Source organism: Podarcis liolepis (genome assembly GCF_965112155.1).
Source record: "Podarcis liolepis genome assembly, chromosome: 1".
In the NCBI taxonomy this organism is placed as follows: domain Eukaryota; kingdom Metazoa; phylum Chordata; class Lepidosauria; order Squamata; family Lacertidae; genus Podarcis; species Podarcis liolepis.
The window spans coordinates 109116162-109140375 of record NC_139554.1 but is presented as its reverse complement, the minus strand read 5'-3'; the positions used below and the strand labels follow the sequence as shown (position 1 = coordinate 109140375).

The 24214-nt window shown below is 41.4% G+C and overlaps 1 protein-coding gene across 4 annotated transcripts in view; it reads left to right on the top strand.

Annotated features, from left to right (window-relative positions):
• Positions 1-24214, top strand: part of LOC310703397 (sodium channel protein type 1 subunit alpha) — a 105551-nt gene that overhangs the window by 52465 nt on the left and 28872 nt on the right. The window contains exons 2-13 of one of the 4 annotated variants that reach the window (XM_083495759.1): positions 891-1206; positions 4568-4688; positions 9670-9757; positions 11278-11406; positions 12543-12634; positions 13686-13955; positions 18030-18093; positions 18729-18870; positions 19049-19255; positions 20143-20442; positions 22172-22552; positions 24042-24174. In XM_083495759.1, coding sequence (XP_083351885.1) covers positions 943-1206; positions 4568-4688; positions 9670-9757; positions 11278-11406; positions 12543-12634; positions 13686-13955; positions 18030-18093; positions 18729-18870; positions 19049-19255; positions 20143-20442; positions 22172-22552; positions 24042-24174 — 2191 coding nt within the window. In that variant the 5' untranslated portion in view covers positions 891-942. Of the gene's footprint in view, positions 1-890; positions 1207-4567; positions 4689-9669; positions 9758-11277; positions 11407-12352; positions 12445-12542; positions 12635-13685; positions 13956-18029; positions 18094-18728; positions 18871-19048; positions 19256-20142; positions 20443-22171; positions 22553-24041; positions 24175-24214 lie in introns of all 4 variants that reach the window. The other 3 variants (XM_083495761.1, XM_083495758.1, XM_083495760.1) reach the window with 3 other exon arrangements.

Here is a 24214-nt window from a genome sequence, read left to right as displayed (position 1 = left end):
TTGTTAATTAACCAATGTGTTCCCCCTAGGATTCTGTAGCAGGTTAGCATTCTTATTTTTTGTAATTAATAAAATATTGTTTGAAGTAAAACGCTGTGCCCTCCAATAACACTTCAGTTTGCTTGGAGTGTTTTGTCTGTGTGGTTTTTTTTATATAAAAAAAGATCAAATAGCTTTTAGAACGGCTCAGCGCTTTGTCTCAAGTAGCTGGCATATCAATAAGCTATTTTTAGGACACCAAACTATTGTGCATTGCTGCGGGGCAATCTCCATTCATTCCAGTGGGATTATATGAGAACCCTATGGTCAGGTCCCTGTGTCTTTTGACAGCTCCGCAACAAGCAGAAATCCACAATTTCCCTGTCATTAGATCTGCATGCCAGGAAAAGCTTTATCCGATCAATTTCGATTGGTTATGCCACCCACCGAAATTGGGTTATTGGGTTGTTTTTGTTGTATTTTGATTCCGTATTTTGTGGTTATTATATTCTGATGTTTTCCTGTGAACCGCCCTGAGACCTGCGGGTATATAGGGCAGTATATCAATTTAACAAAGGGTAATAAATAAATAATAATTAATGGTCTGGAAGTCCTGCCAGAGGAAAAACAGATACTGTTCTGAACCACAGGCAAATCTCACTGAAGGAAATGGAGTGTGCACAGCAGCAAGGTGGGTTGATGGATTGTGTCTTGGAAATCCAAGGGCTCGTTCTTTTAAAAGTTCTTTTTAACAACGTAGTACTGTCATTTGTTTGCATCAGAAAGAGTTGGTGGAGGAAGTGTTCCTTCCCTGCTTAATAATTTCTGTTCTTCATATTTTCCTTCCTTCCTTCCTTCCTTCCTTCCTTCCTTCCTTCCTTCCTTCCTTCCCTGCCCATTTCCTTATGCAGTACTTCCTTATGCAGGAGAATAAATGGTAATTAAAATGAGCAGGATGAAAAGATGGAGCAGCCAGTGCTTGTACCACCAGGACCTGACAGCTTCCACTACTTCACTAGAGAGTCTCTTGCAGCTATTGAGCAACGCATTGCTGCAGAGAAGGCTAAGCAGTCCAAACAAGACCGTAAAGACGACGACGAAAATGGCCCAAAGCCCAGTAGTGACTTGGAGGCTGGAAAATCACTGCCATTTATTTATGGAGACATACCTCCTGGCATGGTGGCTACTCCCTTGGAAGACCTGGACCCATTTTATCTTAACCAAAAAGTGAGTTTTTCATATCAAGCATTTTACACTGTCCCTTTCCTTTTCCATTTCCTTGCAGTCAGGCACATAGCCTACAATTTTCCCATGTGCCTTCCTGGGATCTCTGTTACTTGTGATCTACCAGGTTTGAAAACCAGCATTTCTGGGTAAGGACAATTGATTGCACTGCAAGGATGCTTCTCATATTTTCTGAGACCATTGATTAGCTGGGTGGTTGAATTGTTTGCTGACAACAATTATTCTACTATCTATCTATATCTATCTATCTATCTATCTATCTATCTATCTAAATAAATAAATAAAAGCAGCAGTTTTTTTAAAAAACATACATCATAGCCTGGGTAGTGCATAATGGAGGTCTTGGGCTACCCAGATGGCAAGACCTCTCTTTCAGTCTCACTGATCTGGTCCAAAGGAAAGCAGAGAAGTATTTTAGGCACCAGCTTGGGTGCTGCATGAGTTGCCAGAAGGAGGTGTACAAGGCAACATCCAACTGCCTTACGGACTCCGCTCCAGATTACTGTAGGTTTTACTCCTTAGCCTTCTCTTCTCCCAAAGATATCCTGCAAGGCAGTGGAAGTTTAGGATCAGAGTTTTCCTTCTCCTAGATGGGCTACCTTCTCAGGTTGACAAGCTCCATCAGCCCCTCATTTCCCTCTGCAGCACATGCAGAAACCACCTTCTTGACCATTGGACCCATAGTTAGTCTTGTCTGCTCAATCCTCTGGAGCCTGTATTCATCAGCCATCCTCACCTGGTTTAGCCAGCCTGTCAAAGCCGTTTCCTGGGGTGTGGCCTCTGTCACATGTTGACAGCTTCTAGGAGCCACAGGTGAAATCTGAGTGTGGGGTGGGGTGTGGGATGTTAGGAGAGGTGTAGTACCTCTTGTGAGGTACACATCATGCTCCTTCCCTGGGTAGCTTGTCTAACTGAAATGAAGAAGAATATGCTCACTGAAACCAAAGGCATCTTGGTCAGATGGTATGGTCAAATCACAGCAATCAAAAAGATTCCTTGTGAGAAAATGGAATAATGTTAAGGATGTTCTGTGCATGGACATACAAAGCAGCTAGTTATGGGTGCCACACCTGATCTATGGAATGCTGGCTTGAGCATGGCACTTATTCTCTCATGACATTTTAAGGACATCCTAGGGGGAAATGACACTTGTTTTGAAATAGTCAAACTGTACAAGTTAGGAAAACCAATACAATAAACTTGGCAATGGGTAATTGTTCAGTGGTAGAATACTAACTGTGCTAACATAAGATCCCAGATTCGGTCCTAGGCATCTCAAGATAGGACTGGGAAGGACTGCCATCTAAAACCCCTAGTGAGTATAAGACACATTTGTTCCTTTGGTTAGTTATGAATTTCCTCACCTTTGCTGGTTGCATGTACACAGGAACAACAGCTGTGGCAAGGTATTCTCCGGAGTCAGTTATTCCATTGCTAATTGCTGTTGTTAAATTGTCCAAGGACATTTTCACAGAGGAAACAAATTCTACCGGTTGGGAAGAAGCAAAACTTTTTAGAGGGGGTGATGGGCTTGTTTATCCTGCATACCTGTTTCTCCTCTTTGAAATTGGAAAGGGAAATTCCCAACTCTGCAAGATATGTTCATGATATTATTACGATGAAGGTGCGTATGCCTTCTCATGTTGATATGCAATATTGCATTTGACTCAAATGATGCACACATCAGCCTTTGAAGTACTGCAGTTTGGGGTTTCTTAAAAGCACTTTTGTAGACATTGCTTTGCAAGCGTCCATACCAGCATGCTCTGTAGACGGCGTGAGCAGCTGTTAAATCATTGCCAGATTTACACACAGAGGTTGGGGCTAGGGCACATTAGTTTCTTTGCTCCCTCCCCTTTTGATGCCCACATCATGCCTTAAATTTTTTTTAAAAATCCTGCAAATTTATTGATGTGCCAGAAGTCTGCTCATAACAAACTAATGCTCAGTTAGTTTTACTGTGCTGAGTTCATGCCCAGAGGCTTCCTTCTCTTGTACCATGCAGGTGACTTGGTGACTACCTTTCTCCTTGGGGACCAGCCACTTTAGCTTGTATCCCACTATTGACTACTCATTGTAGAGCCATTGAAATTAATGGTTCTGAACCATTTTTATTTGAATGAGTCTACCCTGAGTATGACTAACAGTGAACACAACCCTCTGTGTACATTCAGAGGCTTCCTTTCCTTGTACCATGCAGGCAACTCTAGCAAGGCACTCTAAGTATGCCCAGAGGCTGCTTGTCCTGGCACTTTGCATGGTGAATCACCAACTGTCGTGTCTGTTATATTGCAAAGCATTGTGCTATGGTATCCTCCGAATATCCCTGCCCTGGCACCAGGGAGGCAGCAGACATCACATAGTTTTAGTTATCAAATGAAGAGTGCAAAAAAAAAGGGCACTTCAGGCTTCTGATATATCTGCTCCCTGTTACATCCAATAATTCCCCTGGAGTTGTTGTGGTTGATTTCTTAAAGCTATGTTTTGTTAAGGAGCAGCATGCAAAATGGGCAGTTCTGATCTGCACCAAACTGCCACCATAAGCAGTCAAATAATATGGTTCTTGGAGGGCAAAGTTTATAGTGACTGGAGCATTCAGTTGATTAAAGCTTTGGGATTTTGATAAACTGGGATGGTTGCTTAAAAAGTAATAAATACTATAGCAAAAAGAGCCCTTTCCCAATTCATTTGAGCACTTGAGTACAGAGGAGAAAGAGTTAATGGCGGCTGTTTCTGCCCATCCTTTAAAAGAACAAACACTTAATGGAGGCTGTTTCTGCTCTTCTTCTAAGGAGTAAAAGAGTGAAACATATGCAACCCACCAAAGACTGAAACATCAGTATACTCGTGTACCTGGGAGGGAAAATACTTGTTGCCTTCAAGTTTGTCCAGAATACCAAATGGCTTGGGTACCTCTCAGGTTAATCTCTGAGGAAGTGTAGGGAGAGGGCTATGTAGGTGCAGTTCAGCAACATCCTAAGACCCTCCCCAATAGAAGGTTCTCAGAGATGGCCTTCACGCACAAGGCAAGAGGTGCTTCAAAATGTGTTGTAAAATGTGAGCCAGCTATTAACTTTTCTGCTGAAAGGCGTCTGAGTAGAACAGCAAACAAACGATATAACAACAATATGAAGAGGAAAATGCATCTGCGAAGGGCAACGAATACTCTTACATAGTAAATAATGTCCTGCTTATCAGGTAAGTTATAACAATACAGCATTTGACAGGAAAGGAGGTGTTCACAGTGACTGGTTTTTTTAATCACTGGGGGAAATTAATAATGAAAGATGATTGTAGAAGTGCATGACTTTAAGTTGCTCTCACCTTTTCTTCTTTCTTCCAGACTTTTATAGTATTGAATAGAGGAAAGGCAATTTTCCGATTCAGTGCCACTCCTGCCCTATACATTTTAACTCCTTTCAACCCTATTAGAAAAATATCTATTAAGATTTTGGTACATTCATATCCTTTTCCAGTTGTTGTTTTTGAAACTGTTCACTTGTTTTCATAAGATAGCAATCAACAAATGTGTTCTTCGGTTTCCTCGTGACCATCCCTGTTTCTAATTTTACATGATTAGGTCTAAAATGAAAATGTTTCAAACTTGCTTAACAAAATTCTCAAAAGACTTTCTGAAATCACCTTCCTACCCTGTCACAAATACCGATGGAATAGATTAGTTTAAAGCAAATAGAGCACACAGGTTATTCCATTCCTCTAGTTGGGTATCAAAGCTCTACTGTACATATGGTGCTCCCACAAATCTGATTAACACTTACCTCAGTGACAGCTGTCATTGGAGCTTCTGCATGGGTAAGATGCATGTGCATTGAAAGGTATAAGGTAAAGGTAAAGGAGCCTTGAACGGTTAAGTCCAGTCAAAGGCGACTGGGGTGCGGCACTCATCTCGCTTTTCAGGCTGAGGGAGCCGACATTTGTCCACCGACAGCTTTCTGGGTCATGTGGCCAGTATGACTAAACTGCTTCTGGCACAACAAACCACCGTGACGGAAACCAGAGCACATGGAAACACCGTTTACTTTCCTGCCACAGCAGTACCTATTTATCTACTCACACAGATATGCTTTCAAACTGCTAGGTTGGTAGAAGCTGGGACAGAGCAACTGGATCTCACCCCGTCGCACGGATTTGAACCACTGACCTGATTAGCAAGCCCAAGAGGCTCAGTGGTTTAGACTACAGCGCCCCCCACGTTACCATTTGTGTGTGTGGGTTTGTTTTGTTTCTGAAATAATTTTTATTTGATTTTACATGTATAAAATTATAAAAATAACACAATACATATTCACAATTAAGAGATTCCTCTGAATCTCTGGACTTCTCACCTGCCCCTCCATGGGTTCTGTTATTAAATCTTTTCTGCTTCATCTTTTCCAGTACTCCATATTTTTTTATAACTTCTTTATCTCCATGATACCCGTTACATTGCAAGTGTTGTTGCAATCCTGCTAATGTTTTCATCTGTTTACAATGGTCTCCAAGATAAATTATAAAAAATTTCCCATTCCTTATTAAAGTTTTGGTCTTCTTGGTTCCTGAGCTTTCTGGTCAGTCTTGCCATTTCGGCACCCACGTTACCTTTTGAACTTTATATGTGCTATATAATTGGTGTGAACTGCCATTCAGCTACTGTAGTATGACACCATTGATAAAATCCTTTAAAATGTTGTGTCCTTGGAACATGATCCTGGAAGATGCTAGTCTTACCATTTAAGCACCCAGCTGCAAGCCCAATCAGAGGGGGAGTGGCCAGGTGGTTAGTGTTAATGCTGTGTCCAATGCTTTGTCAAAATAGAGAAGGATGTTCAGCAGCAGTAGTATTTTTCTTAGGTCATGAAATGGTCTAAATGTATTACAGTGGTACCTCTGGTTGCGAACGGGATCCGTTCTGGAGGCCCGTTTGCAACATGACCAGAATGCAACCCGTGTCTGTGTGTGCGTGGGTCGCGATTTGCTGCTTCTGCACATGCATGTGACGTCATTTTGCGCATCTGCGCATGCGTGAGCTGCGAAACCCGGAAGTAACCCATTCCAGTACTTCCGGGTCGCCACGGGACGCAATCTGAAAATGCTCAACCTGAAGCAAACATAACATGAGGTATGACTGTACTTTGTTTACCTGGAATGGTTCATCAGTGACAAATCAGATGCACATATATCAGCCACCAATGGAAGACCTTCTTAAAGCTACAATCCTAATTATATTTACCTAGGAGAAAGGCCCGCTGCACGCAATAGAACTTACATCTGAGTAAACATGCATAGGATTGTGTTGTAAGTCGGCTAAGACTAGCAGACGTTCTCTACACAATAAACCATTGATTTAAAGTAGAGTTTCCTACAGATTGTAGGAGTTTGTATCATTCGTTCTGCACTACTGTAAGCCTTTCAACTTTGGATGGAGGAAATCACCTGATGCAGTGCTGTGCTGTGCCAAAATCTTCTCCTGCGCTTCGACCATTCTCCACCAATTTTATGACAAAAGAAATTGAATTCCAAGATCAGGAAAGGGGGAGAATTTTGGGGGGAGAAATTCTCATGGGTTGGGTGGATGCAAGACATTTGTTGTACTTTCCCACCTTCCAAAATGGTCAAGAAGTGTTTGTGTGCGTCCTTCCTTTCACTTTACAAATCTCTCCAGTTGTTTGCATTCTCCAATAAGGATGGAGGAGAAATTCAACACAGTTCACATTTCAAGGTGAGTCTACCTAATCCACAATTTCTGAAATAATATGAGAACAAAAACACAGCCTTCCTTCAAATTCCAGCTTTCTGAATTTTGCAATGCAGTTCTCCAACCAAGTAGCACAAACAATCCCATCCTGGATTTTGTGGTTGTGTTTTTTGTAATTGCAAGTATTTATGTATTTACATATTTGCCAAATAGTTTTTATTAGTCTTCCAAATTTTAACCAATCAATACCAAATTACATCAAATTTAATACATTTTTCCAAAAAGTTGACTCTTCTTCCTAGCTGTGTCCCTATTTTCCCCAATTTACTGCTTTGTATTACAAATTTATATCCCAATTCACATTTCAACCCTTATATCTAATCTTAAATGTCACATTTTCCAATTTAATTCTTGTTCTTGCGTTCTTGCGTTCGCTTCAGGATGCGAACGGGGCTCTGGAACGGATCCCGTTCGCATCCAGAGGTACCACTGTATGCATCAGTGCTAGATTGCACCATTCTAATTCAAGAAGTCAACCAATGTTACACTTTTTTTTTAGCCCCACCAATTTCAGTGAGCAAAAGAAGTTAAACACTTGCTTCCTCCTTTTTGTAAGCTCCTTGGCTGAATGAAGTATAAAAGTTTGCTTTCGACTGGCTCAGAAAGTAAGCTCAACTGGTTGAGACTGTGCTTTTCCCGTTCTCATGGTTGACAAAACTCTACCTCAAAAAATTCCAGAATCAAATGATGCTTTGTAAGACCAATATATTACTTGTGTTGTGGTGTATCTTGCTGGTGAGGATCCATATTTATTCAAATATACCTCACTGTGCTGTTGGCTAATATGATAAAAAATGCAGCTAGGAAAAAAAATGCAATTTAGCAGGGAAAATTAAGTTTGTAGAATGAAATATATTTGGTTTGGAAATTCATAGTTTGTGGTGCCATCATGTGGTCATGTTTTATGTTGTGTATGGATAGATGCGGGTGGCGCTGTGGGTTAAACCACAGAGCCTAGGACTTGCCGATCAGAAGGTTGGTGGTTTGAATCCCGCGGCGGGGTGAGCCCCCGTTGCTCGGTCCCTGCTCCTGCCAACCTAGCAGTTCAAAAGCACAAAGTGCAAGTAGATAAATAGGTATCGCTTTGGCGGGAAGGTAAACGGTGTTTCCGTGCGCTGCTCTGGTTTGCCAGAAGTGGCTTAGCCATGCTGGCCACATGGCCCAGAAGCTGTACGCCAGCTCCCTCGGCCAATAAAGCGAGATGAGCGCCACAACCCCAGAGTCGGCCATGACTGGACCTAATGGTCAGGGGTCCCTTTACCTTTACCTGTGGATAAACAATGAACTTTCGACATTGTAGTGCAGAGTCAAACTATGGAACTTGGTCCCCCAGGAGACAGTGGTGGCTACTAACTTGAGTGTCTTTCAGAGGATTAGACAGAGGAGAGGGCTATCGATGGCTACCAATCATGATGACTATGTTCTGCCTCCATTGTTGGAAGCAGCAGTGCTTCTGAATACCAGCTGCTGAAAACCACCGGAGAGGAGAGTGCACTTGCGCTCATGTTCTGTGTTATGTTGTGGGTGAACATATCAGACGACACAGCGATTCTTCAAACAGCTCTTGTTTATTCATAGGTCAGGACAGAACTGAACTGAAGGGTTCAGTCAGCCTGCTTATATAGAGCTCCACTACAACGCTACTGTAACAACTATCCAATCACTGAACGTCATTTTCGATCCCTTATTTGCATATCTATCTACAGTATCCCCCTGCTGGCCCAGGGTGAGAACTTCAGTACATAACATTCTGCTTCCTAGTTTCCCACAGGCATCTGGTTGGCCACTGTGAGAACAGGATGCTGGATTCGATGGCCCATTGGCCTGATCCAGCAGGCTATTTTTTTGTTCTTAGGTTTTTATTAATTAAAGATGGGTTGTTATTTTTTAGCTTGAGCCAGAAGAAATCTGACCCTAAGTCAACATGGCGCCTTACTGAAGTCATTGCACTCCAGTTCCCATGATTCCCTGCCAGCATGGCCAATGGTCAGGGATGATGGGAACTGGATTTCAGCCACATCCGGAGGGCACCCCATTGGCTACCCATGTTGTATGCAAATACTCTTCTATTTTTGGCACACCCTATCCAGTTTGTGACTTTCAGCATCTACATTCATTTTGCTGGAACTTCAAGTTCAATGGATAGCACCAGTTTTGCACAGCAGCTGCATCCTTTTAAAATACTTTGCTATTAACATCCCGTATTGAGTACACTTGTTTTCTTACTATTTGAAAGCTCTACTGGGGTCATTCTATATATTTTCATATTCACCTTAGCTATTGGAATTTTCACTACACCTGCGACCGTTTAGTGATTGTGCTACTTGCAATATTTTTTAATTAAAACAAAAACAAATTTTCAGAGGCCTCAGTTTCTGCTGTGGCTGCCTGAGGCATATCTATATGGGTTCTGAGATAGTTCTGTCCAAGGAATATTGACTCGAGTGAGTAATGGTCTTTGGTGGAAATGAATTCTATTGTTTCCCCTTACCTAAATAATGCCTGCCCTTATCTACATTTACTATAGTCCTGGATTTCAAAAAAATAAGAAGTTAATGTATTGTCCTATAGTTGCTTTTTAAACAAATGTATTGATTTAATAAAAACAGAACATCCCATTAATTTTGTGTTTTGTTGATCAATAATTATATGATTTCCCACTGTATTTTCCTTAATGATATAATCTACATTATTCAGCATGCTCATTATGTGCACTATTTTGACCAACTGCGTATTTATGACCCTAAGTAACCCTCCTGAATGGACAAAGAATGTAGAGTAAGTTGAATACTATTAATATGCATGTTTGCATGCTTTGTTGTGGACTGAATTCTACTGGAGCTAATAATGTTTTTAAGACAGATGTAAGGTGCAATTTGATGGTCCCTGGAAGGGAATTCCAGAGGACGTAGGATAGATCAGTTCTATTCCTCAAGGACAGAGATTCCCTCTCCCTGCAGCAGCAACAACAACAACAACAACAACAACAACAACAATAATGTATTTATACCCCGCCACTCTGGGCGGCTACCAACCAAATATTAAAATACAGTAATACATCAAACATTAAAAGCTTCCCTGAACAGGGCTGCCTTCAGATGTCTTCTAAAAGTTTGGTAGTTGTTGTTCTCTTTGACATCTGGTGGGAGGGCGTTCCACAGGGTGGGCGCCATTACCGAGAAGGCCTTCTGCCTGGTTCCTTGTAACTTGGCTTCTTGCAGTGAGGGAACCGCCAGAAGGCCCTCGGCGCTGGACTTCAGTGTCCGGGTAGAACGAAGCTCTGGCCTAACCAATATCAGAGCTCTAGTTTTGGTATGGTCAGGGAGCAGCTTGGACTGAAAGGATTCAGAGTCTCTCCTGGGTCCCTAATATGACTCATGGGCCCCTAATACCACCCCAGGAGGGAAAATTAGACATATTATTCCCCTTCCAACATAAATGCATCAAAAAATGAGAGCAGGAATGGCTTAAGAAATGCAAGAGCCTTCAGCCAACTCCATCCTCACTTCTGCCCTGCCAACCTGAGCTCAGCAGGGCATTGGCTAAAGTAGTGAAACTGTTTTCATACTTCTCAGCCACTCATTTAAGGATTGCATCCTGTAGAATGTGGCTAGGATGCAGTGAGCTCACAGGAGTGCAGAGCTGAAGGGGATCCACCTCTTCTTGCACAGTCAAGGCCTGTTCAGGCATTATATTTACAGATAAGGAGAACAAGCATGTAGGGAACTGGGCTGTGCCAAGTAGTCCCTCCTCCTGGCACCCACACATGCAGCGCAAACATCTGAAGGCAGGGAGGGTGCTTCTACCCATACATACTAGAACCCCTGTTTCTTAAGGTTCTACACAATATGGAAGTCTAAGAACAAAGCTGCCTTTGTACTGTATGCTTGGATGTCGGGCACATGGGCCACTTGGCGTGGCCCAGGTCCATACTCATACGTTTTACTTAATTGTAAGTTTAATGCTTAAAGAAGACTTACTGCTCAAGAGAATGGGCTGTCAGTGGTTGCAGTGGACCCTTCTTCCTGCTATGTATAATTCTCTTTATGCCACAAGAGGTGATGGCCACTAGCTTAGACAGTTCAAAAGGGGAACAGATCTACCAATAGAGGGCTAGGTCTATGGACAGGCATTGTCCAATAGTCGCTAAAAGGAAACTCCGTGTTCAAAGACAGCATGGCTCTGAAAGCAGATACCTGAGACGAAGGATGACTTGACAGTCTTAGAAAAAGATTTGTTTGTTTATTTAAAAACACAACATTTTAATTAACAATGAATATTTTGACTATTTCGCCCAGGTATACATTCACAGGAATATATACATTTGAATCACTTATAAAAATACTTGCGAGAGGATTTTGTATAGATGGTTTCACCTTTCTTCGGGATCCCTGGAACTGGCTGGATTTCACTGTCATTACATTTGCGTAAGTTTTACGGTCCTTTCTTGCCCATCCCCTTTTTGGTTTTGGTTTTGGTTTTTTTGCATGGAGAGCATACAAAAACCTATGATGTTTATGGTAATACGATCTGCTTTTATCAATCGGGGTGGAGAAAATAGATCCTTCAATGACTAATGACTGGATGCAATTTTCTAGTGACTGGTGCATGTTAAACCGTATAATACTGTTATACCACACCAAGGAATATGAATGTGAATAGGCAAGTAGATATAGAAGAAACTTCTCTGTACAAGTTTATTTTTGCTGCCAACATATAACCCCTGTGTTCAGGCTTACAGCCAACTGGACTGGAGAAAATAAATCACAGCAGATTAGAGATTCTTCTTTTGTCCTGTGGGTACTTATAACACACAATGAATCAGGGTTTGCAGCTTAAGAAGTTCATGTGGCAAACTATTATCAATGTTGATCTTCCAGAAAAATCTGCTGTTTGTTCTTCCCCAACTTTAATAAGGATAGTGGCATTGTATGTTTGTTTGTTTGTTTGATTGTTTGTTTGGTGAATCCATATATGGTGTAATACTAGCAAAGTAATTAGTAATGTCGATTGTGGAATTCATGGAACACTAGGAGTAAAGTTATTGACAAAGAAGGTAATTTCAAGTCCTGCAATTTCCCCCTCCTACCAAAAGCGGAACACCTTCCCCTTTCTCTTCACAAATGACTTTAATTAAAAAGTTAAGCTTTCCAAGTAAAATCATTGTGGCTCATCCCCCCCTCCTTCATTTAAATGTAATCTAATCACCACTGAAAAACCTTAATGAAAAGCAAACTGCAGTGAAAGGTAAACATCTCAGTGTCGCTATTTAATTTTTTCCACTAAAGTTACCCAAGGGATCTTGATGAAAGACCCCAAGTAAGTAGCAAAACATCTGCCTTGATGCTGAATAACTGTGATTTGATTCTACAGGTATATAACAGAATTTGTAAACCTAGGCAATGTTTCAGCTCTTCGAACTTTCAGAGTATTGAGAGCTTTGAAAACTATTTCTGTAATCCCAGGTAAGAAGTAAGTGGTGTAAAGTGCTAGGTCCCTCGTGCGTCCCAACTGTTCCTTTTTATCCTGTCATTGTGTTTGTGTGTGAACTCCCCTATTGCAGATATGTGACAGAGTTTGTGGACCTGGGCAATGTCTCAGCGTTGAGAACATTCAGAGTTCTCCGGGCATTGAAAACAATATCAGTCATCCCAGGTGAGAGCTAGGTTAAACACAGAGGCTGACTCTCAGACTTCATGGAAATTCAAACCACACACATTCCTTCACCATAAGCCTCGTTGCTTGCTCACTCAAGAAAAAGCAGGACTCATGTTTCGGTAGCAATGAACATTGTGATCCTTTGCTTTTTGCCATTTGCTTTTTTACTTTTGAAACCAGCCTTTGCGTTTAACATGTTGCATGAGATTACGGCAGTATACACAGCCTGTGTGATTTGCATCATATAATGTCAAGCTTTTAGGTCAAGCTGTGACAGAAAACATAATCATAACTGTGACCTTTTTTTACCCATGTGTTTTTTACCCGCATACTGTAAAACTGTATTTGTTCTTGGATTTTTTTAATTTTACGAAGACCAATATCTGTATCACAATTGAACTTGTTGAAATATCTGAATCACTATTGAATGCAAAACAGTAAGATTAAAAAATAAAAAATAGCATGGTTGTTGCATGGGAAATTTATTATCTTTTTCCAAACCACCCACAGTTTCTTAGCATTAAGTCCTAGTATGTTATATACTCTTTTACTTAGCAACATGTTATAAAGCTAATTCCAGTTGAGGGTTGGGTTAAAAGTGTTGACAATTTTCTTTAGAAATCCACACCTCTAACACTTCAATCCTGGATCCTAAACATGTTTATGCAGGAGCAAGTTGCAATGGTTTCAGTAGCACTTCCTTCTGTGTAAAATTGTTTAATCTTGGTACGGTAAGATTTCTTCTGTATGAAGCTAATGAAAAGCATGATTAAAAATCACTTGTTTTGGCATTAAAACAAGTTGTTTTCAAGAATTAAGTGCAGTCCATCTTCATTCACCAGTCCAATGAATATAAACTTCCAGTGACCTCATCTCCACAAGACGCATCTTCACAAGCAATAGAACCATTGTTAGTTCATAAAATATCAAAGTCATTTATTTGGGCTTCTGCATGGTTTTTTATTGGGGGCAGGGACTGTTACTGGGGTATGTTGTATTTTTAAAATATGTGTTTGTCATCTTCCTAACAGTGCTCTTCTGCTTTCAGGCCTGAAGACAATTGTGGGAGCCCTCATTCAGTCTGTGAAGAAGCTGTCAGATGTAATGATTCTGACTGTATTTTGTCTGAGTGTATTTGCTCTAATAGGGCTCCAGCTGTTCATGGGCAACTTGAGGCATAAATGCTTGTATTGGAATCCGGCCAATGCTACAAATTCAAGTGATCCTTACCTTAATAGCACATTAGAAGAAAATCTAGGAGAAAATGGTACATTTAATAGCACGCCGTTTGACTGGGATGCATACATACAAGAAGAAAGTAAGAATGTAATTTTATATTGTTATTTTAAATAGTAATAGTATTATCATTAATAATATTATATGGCAGTGTGTGGGATTAAATAACCATGACATAAGTATTCATGACATAAGGAGGTTGGGAGCTGTTGAAATCCCCTCAATTTAATGCTTTTCTAAATAGAAACTAGCCCTTTTTACAGTTTTTTCCATCAGGTCACTTGGACACAGCAGCCTAAGCCATATTCCACAGGGACTGAATTATGACCCAATTCACACGTAATGCTAAACGAAACCATGACTTAGTGCAAGCATGCAGACTTCCGGAGAGGAGATGATGACCACTTCACTTCTCCTTAAGTCCAGCTGCTGCTGTTGCGCAAAGCCATTGTTTTTGCTTAGTGTGCTGTCTGAAACAGCGCTCATGCTTTCTCTTCATCTTGATCTCAGCTTGTGATGTGAAGAACTGATCTCAGGTAGGGTGTTCCCCAGCTGAGATTCTTCTGTGGCTTCCAAAGGAGCCAAGCAAAGGTTGAGGGGGTAGGGAAGAGATATAGAAAGGAATGAACATTTAGCACCTCTTCCTGAGCTTTTCCAGCCTGAAGATGTGGTCCTTCTGCCATCCATTCCCCAGTAGCAGCAGAAGTCAGGGTACTAAATAAACATCATTTATGCTTTCAGTGTTTTTGTTTGCTTTTAAGATTGATTATTCCTGTTTGGTCTGTTGACCATGGATTCGTTATTTGTAAAGTTTTTAAACTTTTTCATGATTTTATTATAGAATACATAATGCTTATTTTATAATTTCTTAACTTTATTCTTTTGCTTCTATTCATTAGTCAGGACATACTTTCTCTAGTTTGGTTTTCCCCATTAAGGTTTCCATCTCCTCAGCCTTCTAGAAGCCAAGAGTTTCAGAACCAAAGAGCACCACCAACTCCCTCAAGGCCAACCACAAAACAGACCTTGCCAGACTTCATAAGGCTTCTAGTGGCTTCATTAGTGGGGCAACATCCCTCCATGACCCATAATAAGGGGAGAACCAGCTAAGAGAGCTCACAGATAGCTTTCTGTGGTCCTGATAACGCCTGTCAGAATCTGGACGTAGATTGCCGAATCATCCTGAACTCGGCCTGATACGACCCTGCTTACCATGACTTGACATTATGTGACAGTATGGAAGAGACATTACTTGATGTGACCTTACTGAAATAAGTTGCCCACCGATTCCTCTGTGAGGCCCAAGCCACAATGGAACAGGATAGGTGCCACTGATGGAAAAAGCACTCTCCTTTCTTGCCACCATCTTGAGTTGCAGTGACAGAAGAATGTCAGTGGAAGATTTTGAGATCTGGCCACAATGGCATGGGAGGAGGTGATCCTTCAGGTACCTAAGTCCCAAAAATAATTACAAAGAAGGAGCGCATCTGAAACGCCACCCTTCCACTGTTAAGTTTTAATCATTATTTACTCTTTCACAGTTAACATACTTCTTTAGTACTGGTAAATTTTGTGCATTTCACCATGAGTGACTAAGGTTGAAATGCTCCAGAAATGGGCCACTTCTCCTCTTCACTTATAAAAACAGGACATCACACTGTGTGTTTGTGTTTTGTTTGTTTGTTGTAATAGCAGCACTTCCAAAATCTATTTTTTGCCCTTTTTGCCTTCTTTAATTTAACTTGGAGGCAACTATCACAACAGTTTAAGCCGCAGAGTGTCTATTTTAAAATGTATGCCTGTGACAACATGAAATTCACAGCGCACGGAAGGGCATCCCCTGGAGAAACTGAGGAGAAAGGTTCCAGCTTCCATTTCCTAAAGGGATCGATAGTCTCATCATTTCTGGGAACATGTTAATCACACTTTGTAATGACACAATTGTTCAAGCTGTAGGAGGGCAAGCCGCCTACCAGCCTCTTCTGTACTTTTCTTGCAAGGAAGAGGGATGTTTTACCATATCTTGTTCAGGTTCCTTAGAATTACTATTTTGAGGCAAACAGTGCCCTCTCAACAACCCTCACCTTCCCACCCATCCCCAAGAAGTGGAATAACTGTGGAAAAACAGTGAAAGCTATAGAAATCATCGTCCATATGCTTTTCCACTCGGGGGAGGGGGACTTGACCACTTTCAAATTTATGTGTAACTAAAATGGTTTAGGGTGTGTTTTTGCACTTCTCAGGCTGCTGCAGGTCAAAGTGACCTGTCCGTATCAATGGGGGAAGAAATTCAGTTTGGTTTCATGGTTTAATGCGAATCTGTGCTTTTCAAAACAACACACAAGCCAAAACTATCCTCTTGAAATTTGCACTTTCCCCAATTTTGCAATGAAGTTCTCCAACCAAAAAAAAATGTGCGCAAACACGCATTAAAACTCAAATATCGTCACCATAGGGGTGGGAATTGGCTGTGGGTGCTAGATCCAGTCCAATTTTCCATACATCAGCACTTGGTGGGTGATGCCTTGTCATCCACGGGACAGCGTGGCGAATCTTTTTCGCCATCCATGTTTCACCAAGACCAGATGTCTCCACTGATGTGTATGCACAAATCCTGTCCTGCCTTAGCTGATGTCCTCCGACAGTTGACCGAGTTCAGGAAGTGTTCTTGGTTCTCTTGTGCCAAAGCACTTCTCAGCACAATCAGGGTGATTATTTGCGTCTCTTTCAGTATAGTCATAGCTACAGAGAAGACAAGGGGAGGGGAGGATAGAGGGCAGAATGACACAGCCTATGTATCATAAATAAATGTAGCATTCTAGGTTTGATTAGGATGAATCACCCAGCCTCAAAGAGAAAGCGGCTTAGTACAGTTGCATCTGGCACTTTGGTGATTGTGACCATTACTCTTCCGTGACAATAACGCATTTCTAAATAAAGTAGGTAGTAATTTTCTGCCACCCATGGCTATGCCCCCATTCACAAAGAATGAAATTACCACAGACAGATTCTTACAGAGCAGGGGTGCCCTCAGAGGCCTTCCCTGATGCCCGCAGTGTCCCTTCCTACTATGTTTTCAGTTGTATGTGGTGCCCATGACAGTTTCTGTGGGCATTTGCAAACTGGTGCACAAACAGCAGGCAGAAGGTTTTTACTTTTCTTACCATAACTTTCCTTGGCTGCCCAAAATCAGGTCAGTAACTAAACCCACTCCCAAACTGTTCCAGGAAACTACACATTTGCTTATTACATGCAAACTGAGCTATTGAGTGTTGCTCTTTATTGTTTGCTTCAAGTTTGCGACCAGGTATGTTGAGGGATGATGGTGAAACAGAGGTCACGATTAACTCTGTGATTCAACAACTGGGTGTAAGCCATGTACCGTATTTTTCTGTCTATAAGGCGCCCCCGTGTATAAGGCGCCCCCTATTTTGGGGGACTCAGATTTAAGAAAATCCACCCTCAGCACTCTCTGTGTATAAGACACCCCCTAATTTTGGGCATTATTTTTTAGGGGGGAAACCTAGTCTTATACACAGAAAAATACGGTATTTGTAGCCTATGGGATGGGTCAGGTCCCCAGATAGTTCTCAGGGAGTTCTTGGAGGATCTAAGAATCAGTTAGTGAGTTTCATTTTATGCTCTAAGGCACTCCATATTAAATTCTTATGAGCTGACAATGAGCTGAAAAGTTGGCTAAATTCCTTATGCTTTCACTCAAGCTAGAGATCCATTAATTAGATTGAAGGGTAAATTTAACCACTTGCTGTCATGAGATGAACTTGGTGATGCCTCCATTTATTATGGGACAAAACAATGGAGCATACTAAAGGCAATATTATTTGTGATGGCTCCAGTGACCCAGTTTTTCATTGTGCCTACTCTATAGAAGTGGGACCTTTTTGACATCCAGCAAAGTTGTTGGTGTCCTCTTTTTATGTCTTCCCTCAATACCCTCGTTCTATTTGGACAGCCTCGTAAGATTACCCACCACCAACTGCCTTTTCCTTTTTCACATTGGAATTGTTGGCGAAAGGGTTCCAAGAATGAAGCCACAAAGCAAAAAAATAAAAATAAAAATTATTATACTGTATGATTCAAAATTGCTGGGTTATTTTCTCCTAATGTTTTGAAATAATTTTTTTTTTCCAAACAGGTCATTTTTACTTTCTGGAAGGACAAAATGATGCATTGCTTTGTGGCAACAGTTCTGATGCAGGGTAAGACCACCTCCTACCATTAAGCTTTAAAAATACAAAGTAAAAAACAGGTTTTAACATTGTTGTGTACCTTATAATTGATAACTATAACCTGATATAGTGTATAGCTGGAGGGTAGCCAATATGGCACTTGCTAGATGTTTTTGAACCCCTTCACCCAATGTCCCTGGCCACTGGCCATGATGGTCAGGGCTGGGGGAAGCTGGAAGTCCGAGAACATCCAAAAGGCACTGCATTGGCTACTCCTGAACTAGAGAATTGGATTTGATGTGCTCTGATTTAGGCTTCTTTTTAAATAATTTGATTGTGGTCATTGATTAAATATGTCGAATTGGAAATAGGAAGCAAGAGACCAAATTTTTTAAAAATGGGAAACCCAGACTTGAATCTTACCTTACTGGAGGATCCAATTCTCATCCTGAATGGATGTGAGGAAAGCAGATAGCTGGTAGTCCCAATGGAGCAAGAGGGGAGAGAAGGAACAAAAGGCAAGGAATTTGGGTTAGGAACTTCCGGTTCAGGGTAGGGGCTACCCACTCAGCTATGCCCATATGTGTATCCATTGCAAAGTAGGCATTTCACTAGTTTTGATGACTGACTGTTTTTCAGCCTAACATCTTTTTTTCCTTTTTCAGTCAATGTCCGGAAGGATACATGTGTATAAAAGCTGGTAGAAACCCAAACTATGGCTATACAAGCTTTGATACGTTTAGCTGGGCCTTCCTGTCTCTCTTTCGACTGATGACTCAGGACTTCTGGGAAAACCTTTATCAGCTGGTGAGAGAGGATAATTTTTGTAGCGAGAGCTTAACATATGCTGGTTTCAAAACAAAACCTGTCCAAGTAACCTGAGCACAAATATTGTATTGGCTTACAAGAGTCACACGGGGAAGGGTGTTGCAAACTCATATATTACTTTTTTATATATTAAAAGAAACCCTATCGTTTTCTCTAGACATTGCGAGCTGCCGGCAAAACGTACATGATCTTTTTTGTCCTGGTGATTTTCCTGGGCTCTTTCTACCTGATCAACTTGATCTTGGCTGTTGTTGCCATGGCCTATGATGAGCAGAACCAAGCCACCATGGAAGAAGCAGAGCAGAAGGAGGCCGAGTTCCAGCAGATGCTGGAGCAGCTGAAAAAGCAACAAGAAGCAGCTCAGGTATATTTCTGATGGGAAATAATTGAACATAATAATTGAACACAGTTCTAGCTAAATGTATCATTTAGAAAGCTGCTGAGCCTTAAAGGTGTTTTCTTCGTTTCAACTAGCTCCCCCAAAGATACTGTGAAGAGAAATCTACCTGATATTTTTGTCTGGTTTTTATGATACAGTGGTTCCTCGCAAGACGAAAAGAATCCATTCTGTGATTCTCTTCGTTTAGCGGTTTTTTGGTCTTGCAAAGCAAGCCCATTGATGGATTAAAGGATTAGCGCTATTAGCGGGTTTTAGCGGGTTTTAGCGGCTTATCCGCTGATCGGATCAGCTGATAAGCGGCTTAGCGGCTTAGAAAAAGGGGGGAGGGAAAAAACCAGCAGGAACTCGCAACGCATTGTCGTCTTGCGAAGCAAGCCCATAGGAGATTCGTTTTGCGAAGCACCTCCAAAACGGAAAACCCTTTCGTCTAGCAGGTTTTCCGTCTTGCGAGGCATTCGTCTTGCGGGGCACCACTGTATATATTTCCTATTTAAGCCCTGCCCAGGTAATTTGAGGGAAAGAGGGTACTATACTCCCTGGACTGACCTTAACCTTAATTAGAGTATTAGGGGGGTAGTTGTATTGTTAGCTGCCTTGGCACCTTCAGGTGAAAAGTGAAGGTACACATTTTCTAAAATAAAATAAATGCATAAATAAAATTCGGTGCAGGTGCATGTAAGGAGGAGTATAAGGCACAAAAACGAATATGTATAAGGAAAAGAACCATTTTGATTTTATAAAACTAAATCTACGCTTGGACTTCTCTTATGGAGTTTTGAGTGTTTTAAGTTTAGAAACACTGTTCTTTTCATGAGGCCAGCGAAATAAAACCCAAAAATGCTTTATGGCAGGCAGCGGCGACAGCAGCAGCGACGGCATCGGCTGAGTCGAAGGATCCGAGTGCAGGCGGCGGCGTAGGGGGGCTTTCTGAAAGTTCTTCTGAAGCGTCCAAGTTGAGTTCAAAGAGCGCCAAAGAGAGGAGAAACAGAAGGAAGAAAAGAAAACAAAGGGAACAATCTGGAGGAGAAGAAAAGGACGAAGATGAGTTTCATAGATCTGAATCTGAAGATAGCATCAGGAGAAAAGGTTGCCGGTTCTCTATTGAAGGGAACAGGCTAACACTAGAACGGAAACACTCTTCTCCCCACCAGGTATCTGAGTATTTTGTTTCTCTGTCTTTTAGTAGTAACTGTAGTATATTGCCTTCTGGTATTGCTAATCTAAGAATGACCTCTTTTGCATGGCAGACTGCTTATAATTAAATGCAGTATATAAATGTGGTATACCCAGTACTTTTTATATAAAAAACTTTTTAGGCGTACTCTCATTTTGACTCAAGAAAATCACCATTTTATAGTTCAAATCGGGGGAAATCAATACAGTAAAAAGTAAATGGACAAAATTATTATTTATTATTATTTATACCCTGCCCATCTGACTGGGTTTCCCGGGCCACTCTGGGCAGCTTCCAACAAAATATTAAAAAACAATAGTTCGTCAAAAATTAAAAGCTTCCCTAAACAGGGCTGCCTTCAGATGTCTTCTAAAAGTCTGATAGTTGTTTTTCTCTCTGACATCTGGTGGGAGGGCATTCCACAGGGTTGGTGCCACTACCGAGAAGGCCCTCTGCCTAGTTCCCTGTAACTTCACTTCTCTCAGTGTGGGAACCGCCAAAAGGCCCTCGGCGCTGGACCTCAGTGTCTGGGCTGAACAATGGGGGTGGAGACGCTCCTTCAGGTATACTGGACCAAGGCCATTTAGGGCTTTAAAGGTCAGCACCAACACTTTGAATTGTACTCGGAAACGTACTGGGAGCCAATGTAGGTCTTTCAAGACCGGTGTTAGGTGGTCTCAGCAGCCCCTCCCAGTCACCAGTCTAGCTGCCGCATTCTGGATTAGTTGTAGTTTCCGGGTCACCTTCAAAGATAGCCCCACATAGAGTACATTGCAGTAGTCAAAGTGAGAGATAACCAGAGCATGCACCACTCTGGCAAGACAGTCCATGGGCAGATAGGGTCTTAGCCTGTGTACCAGATGGAGCTGGTAAACAGCTGCCCTGGACACAGAATTGACCTGCGCCTCCATGGACAGCTGTGAGTCCAAAATGACTCCCAGGCTGCGCCCCTGGTCCTCCAGGGGGCACAGTTATCCCATTCAGGACCACACCTGCCTGCCTCCTGTCCCCCAAAACAGTACTTCTGTCTTGTCAGGATTCAACCTCAATCTGTTAGCCACCATCCATCCTCCAACCGCCTCCAGACACTCACACAGGACCGTCACCGGTTCTGATTTGAAAGAGGGGTAGAGCTGGGTATCATCCTCAAAGTACAAAGAACATGCATTACCTCATATTACACAGCTGACAGCTCACAGTAACTTCCACATTGGCGTGAGGTTGTGTGCACTAACATCTTCCCGATTCCTCTGCTTGCTCTTGGTGTCCATCGCCATCGGAGGTGGTAACAACGAAATTGACCAATCACTATGCTAGATTCCAACTCCTACTTTACACATTAAATGCTCGCTTCTGTCTGAGACTCAGGAAACACTGTGACAGGAAATGAGGCCATCATTGGGGGTAGCAACGGAACTGACGATTCACTGTGCTAGAGAAGAAACTAATTTTCGAAATAATTTTTAGTTTCTTCTCCCGTTAGATTCACAAAATGTTTAGGGGTGTGCATACCCCTGTGTCCCCCCAGAAAAAAAGCACTGGGTCTACCAATTTAATGTATAATAATTATAATAATATGGAACTCGACATGGTGTTTGAGAATCAACGGGTAAAGGGAGATGGGGATCTGTATTTTGCTTACCCATTTTTGGACCTCTGTAGATACTCTATAGCTAACTGCCGTGTTCTCCTGTGTTTCTCTGCAGTCTTTGCTGAGCATGCGTGGCTCCCTGTTTTCCCCAAGGCGCAACAGCAGAACGAGCCTTTTCAGCTTCAGAGGTAGAGCAAAGGATATAGGATCAGAGAATGACTTTGCTGATGATGAACACAGCACATTTGAAGATAATGATAGCAGAAGAGATTCCCTTTTTGTGCCGCGCAGACATGGTGAACGGCGCAACAGTAACATTAGTCAGGCCAGTAGGTCATCCAGGATGCTGGCAGTGTTTCCAGTGAATGGGAAGATGCACAGCACTGTGGATTGCAATGGGGTGGTTTCCTTGGTTGGTGGACCATCTGTTCCTACATCGCCTGTTGGACAGCTTCTGCCAGAGGTGATAATAGATAAACCAGCTACTGATGACAATGTAAGGAAGTTTTAAATAGTTCAGGCATGGTGGCCTTTTCTTAATGCACCAGCCAGTGTGTCTACAGAATGGAATCCCTTGGGAATGATCCTTGGTTGGTCAAGCTGTGAATGCTCCTGCATCTTGTAATACCTTTTTATATATACTAACAAAATCAATTTAAAGCATAATTTTTGCAAAACAAGCAGTGGAGAGAGAGAGAAAAAATTGTCTGGAGAATGTGCAAAATATATTGCTTTGTGTGTTTTATATTCAGAAAACCTTGCTGGATCCTACATTTATCTGGCTATGAATTAATTGTATCTGGCCAGGTCCAATAAAAAAATCTTCTTACTCCACAACTAAGAGGAAGTTATAACTTTTGGTACCATATGGATTCTGACACTGCCTTGGTTGTACATAAATTTGATTACATTCTGTCTCGTGAACATCATTACAACATACAAACAACGTGGCTAGAAGTTCTGGTTCCCCAAACATTGGTAAAATCACTCCAAATTTTCACTTTTTATATTTAGCATTTTCATGCATCTTTCAACCTGATGCTCCATTTTTGGCTGACAAAGTAAATATGATATTTAATTACCACATTGATGCACACACTTTTCAAATTACAAATATATGTGCATATATCTGCTGTCACATATACACACACTATATTTTTCTAGCTATCTCAATAAAAATTATAGGACTTTTCTGTGCTGATTTGGAGAAGCATGACAATGCTGGATTTTTAATTTTAATTTTAACATTTATTTTGATTTGGTTTGAATGAAAAGCTTGCTATCCATTTTAAATGCAGAAGATAAGCAAGTGACATGCCTTTTTTCTTTTTTCTTTCTCTCATTCTAATTTTTATTTATAACCTGGGATTTATGCTGTAATCCTATGTGTGGGAAACGCTCACAAGTAAACGATCTTAGGGTTATAGCTGTTGACTAATTAATTCCAATTCATTTCTTCTCCCACCAACTGTTCTCTTTAAAAGAGAAGTGTAAAAGGTTGTTTTACATAGATCTTGCGCCTAGTATGTTGGGGGGCGGTATTTCCCCATTTGGCAAAGTCTAGCATGCTCTCCAAGGCTGAATTCCTGCTCATCTTTACTTGGAAGCAAATCCCATTGAAATCAATGCATAGGTTGAAACGTATGGGTAAGTGGGACTTTGCAATGCTAATGAACATAAGCAAGGCAGTTTAAAACGCAACGAGAACCCATGGGATGTTCCCTGAGAGTCATCTGAGAAGTATAACAATGAAGTAACTGAGATGAGGACAGCATGTTTCTTACAAATACTTTTAAGAGATTTTTTAAAAAACAAAAAATACCAGGTTAATATTACAATAAATAACTAAGATTTGGCATGAATAATTAAGCGTAACTCAAAAGCATGACGCATGTATGCCTTCAGACTTAGACATTCTTCATATAAGCTGCCATTCTCAACCACTGGTTTCAGGATGATCTTATATTTCACTCTCTCTTTTGCAGGCCACAACCACAGAGACGGAAATGAAAAAAAGAAGATCAAGTTCTTTTCACGTTTCTATGGATTTTTTGGAAGACCCTACTCTAAGAGAGAGAGCAATGAGTATAGCTAGCATAATCACAAACACCATGGAAGGTATATACAGAGAAAGAGAGAGAGAGAGAGAGAGAGAGAG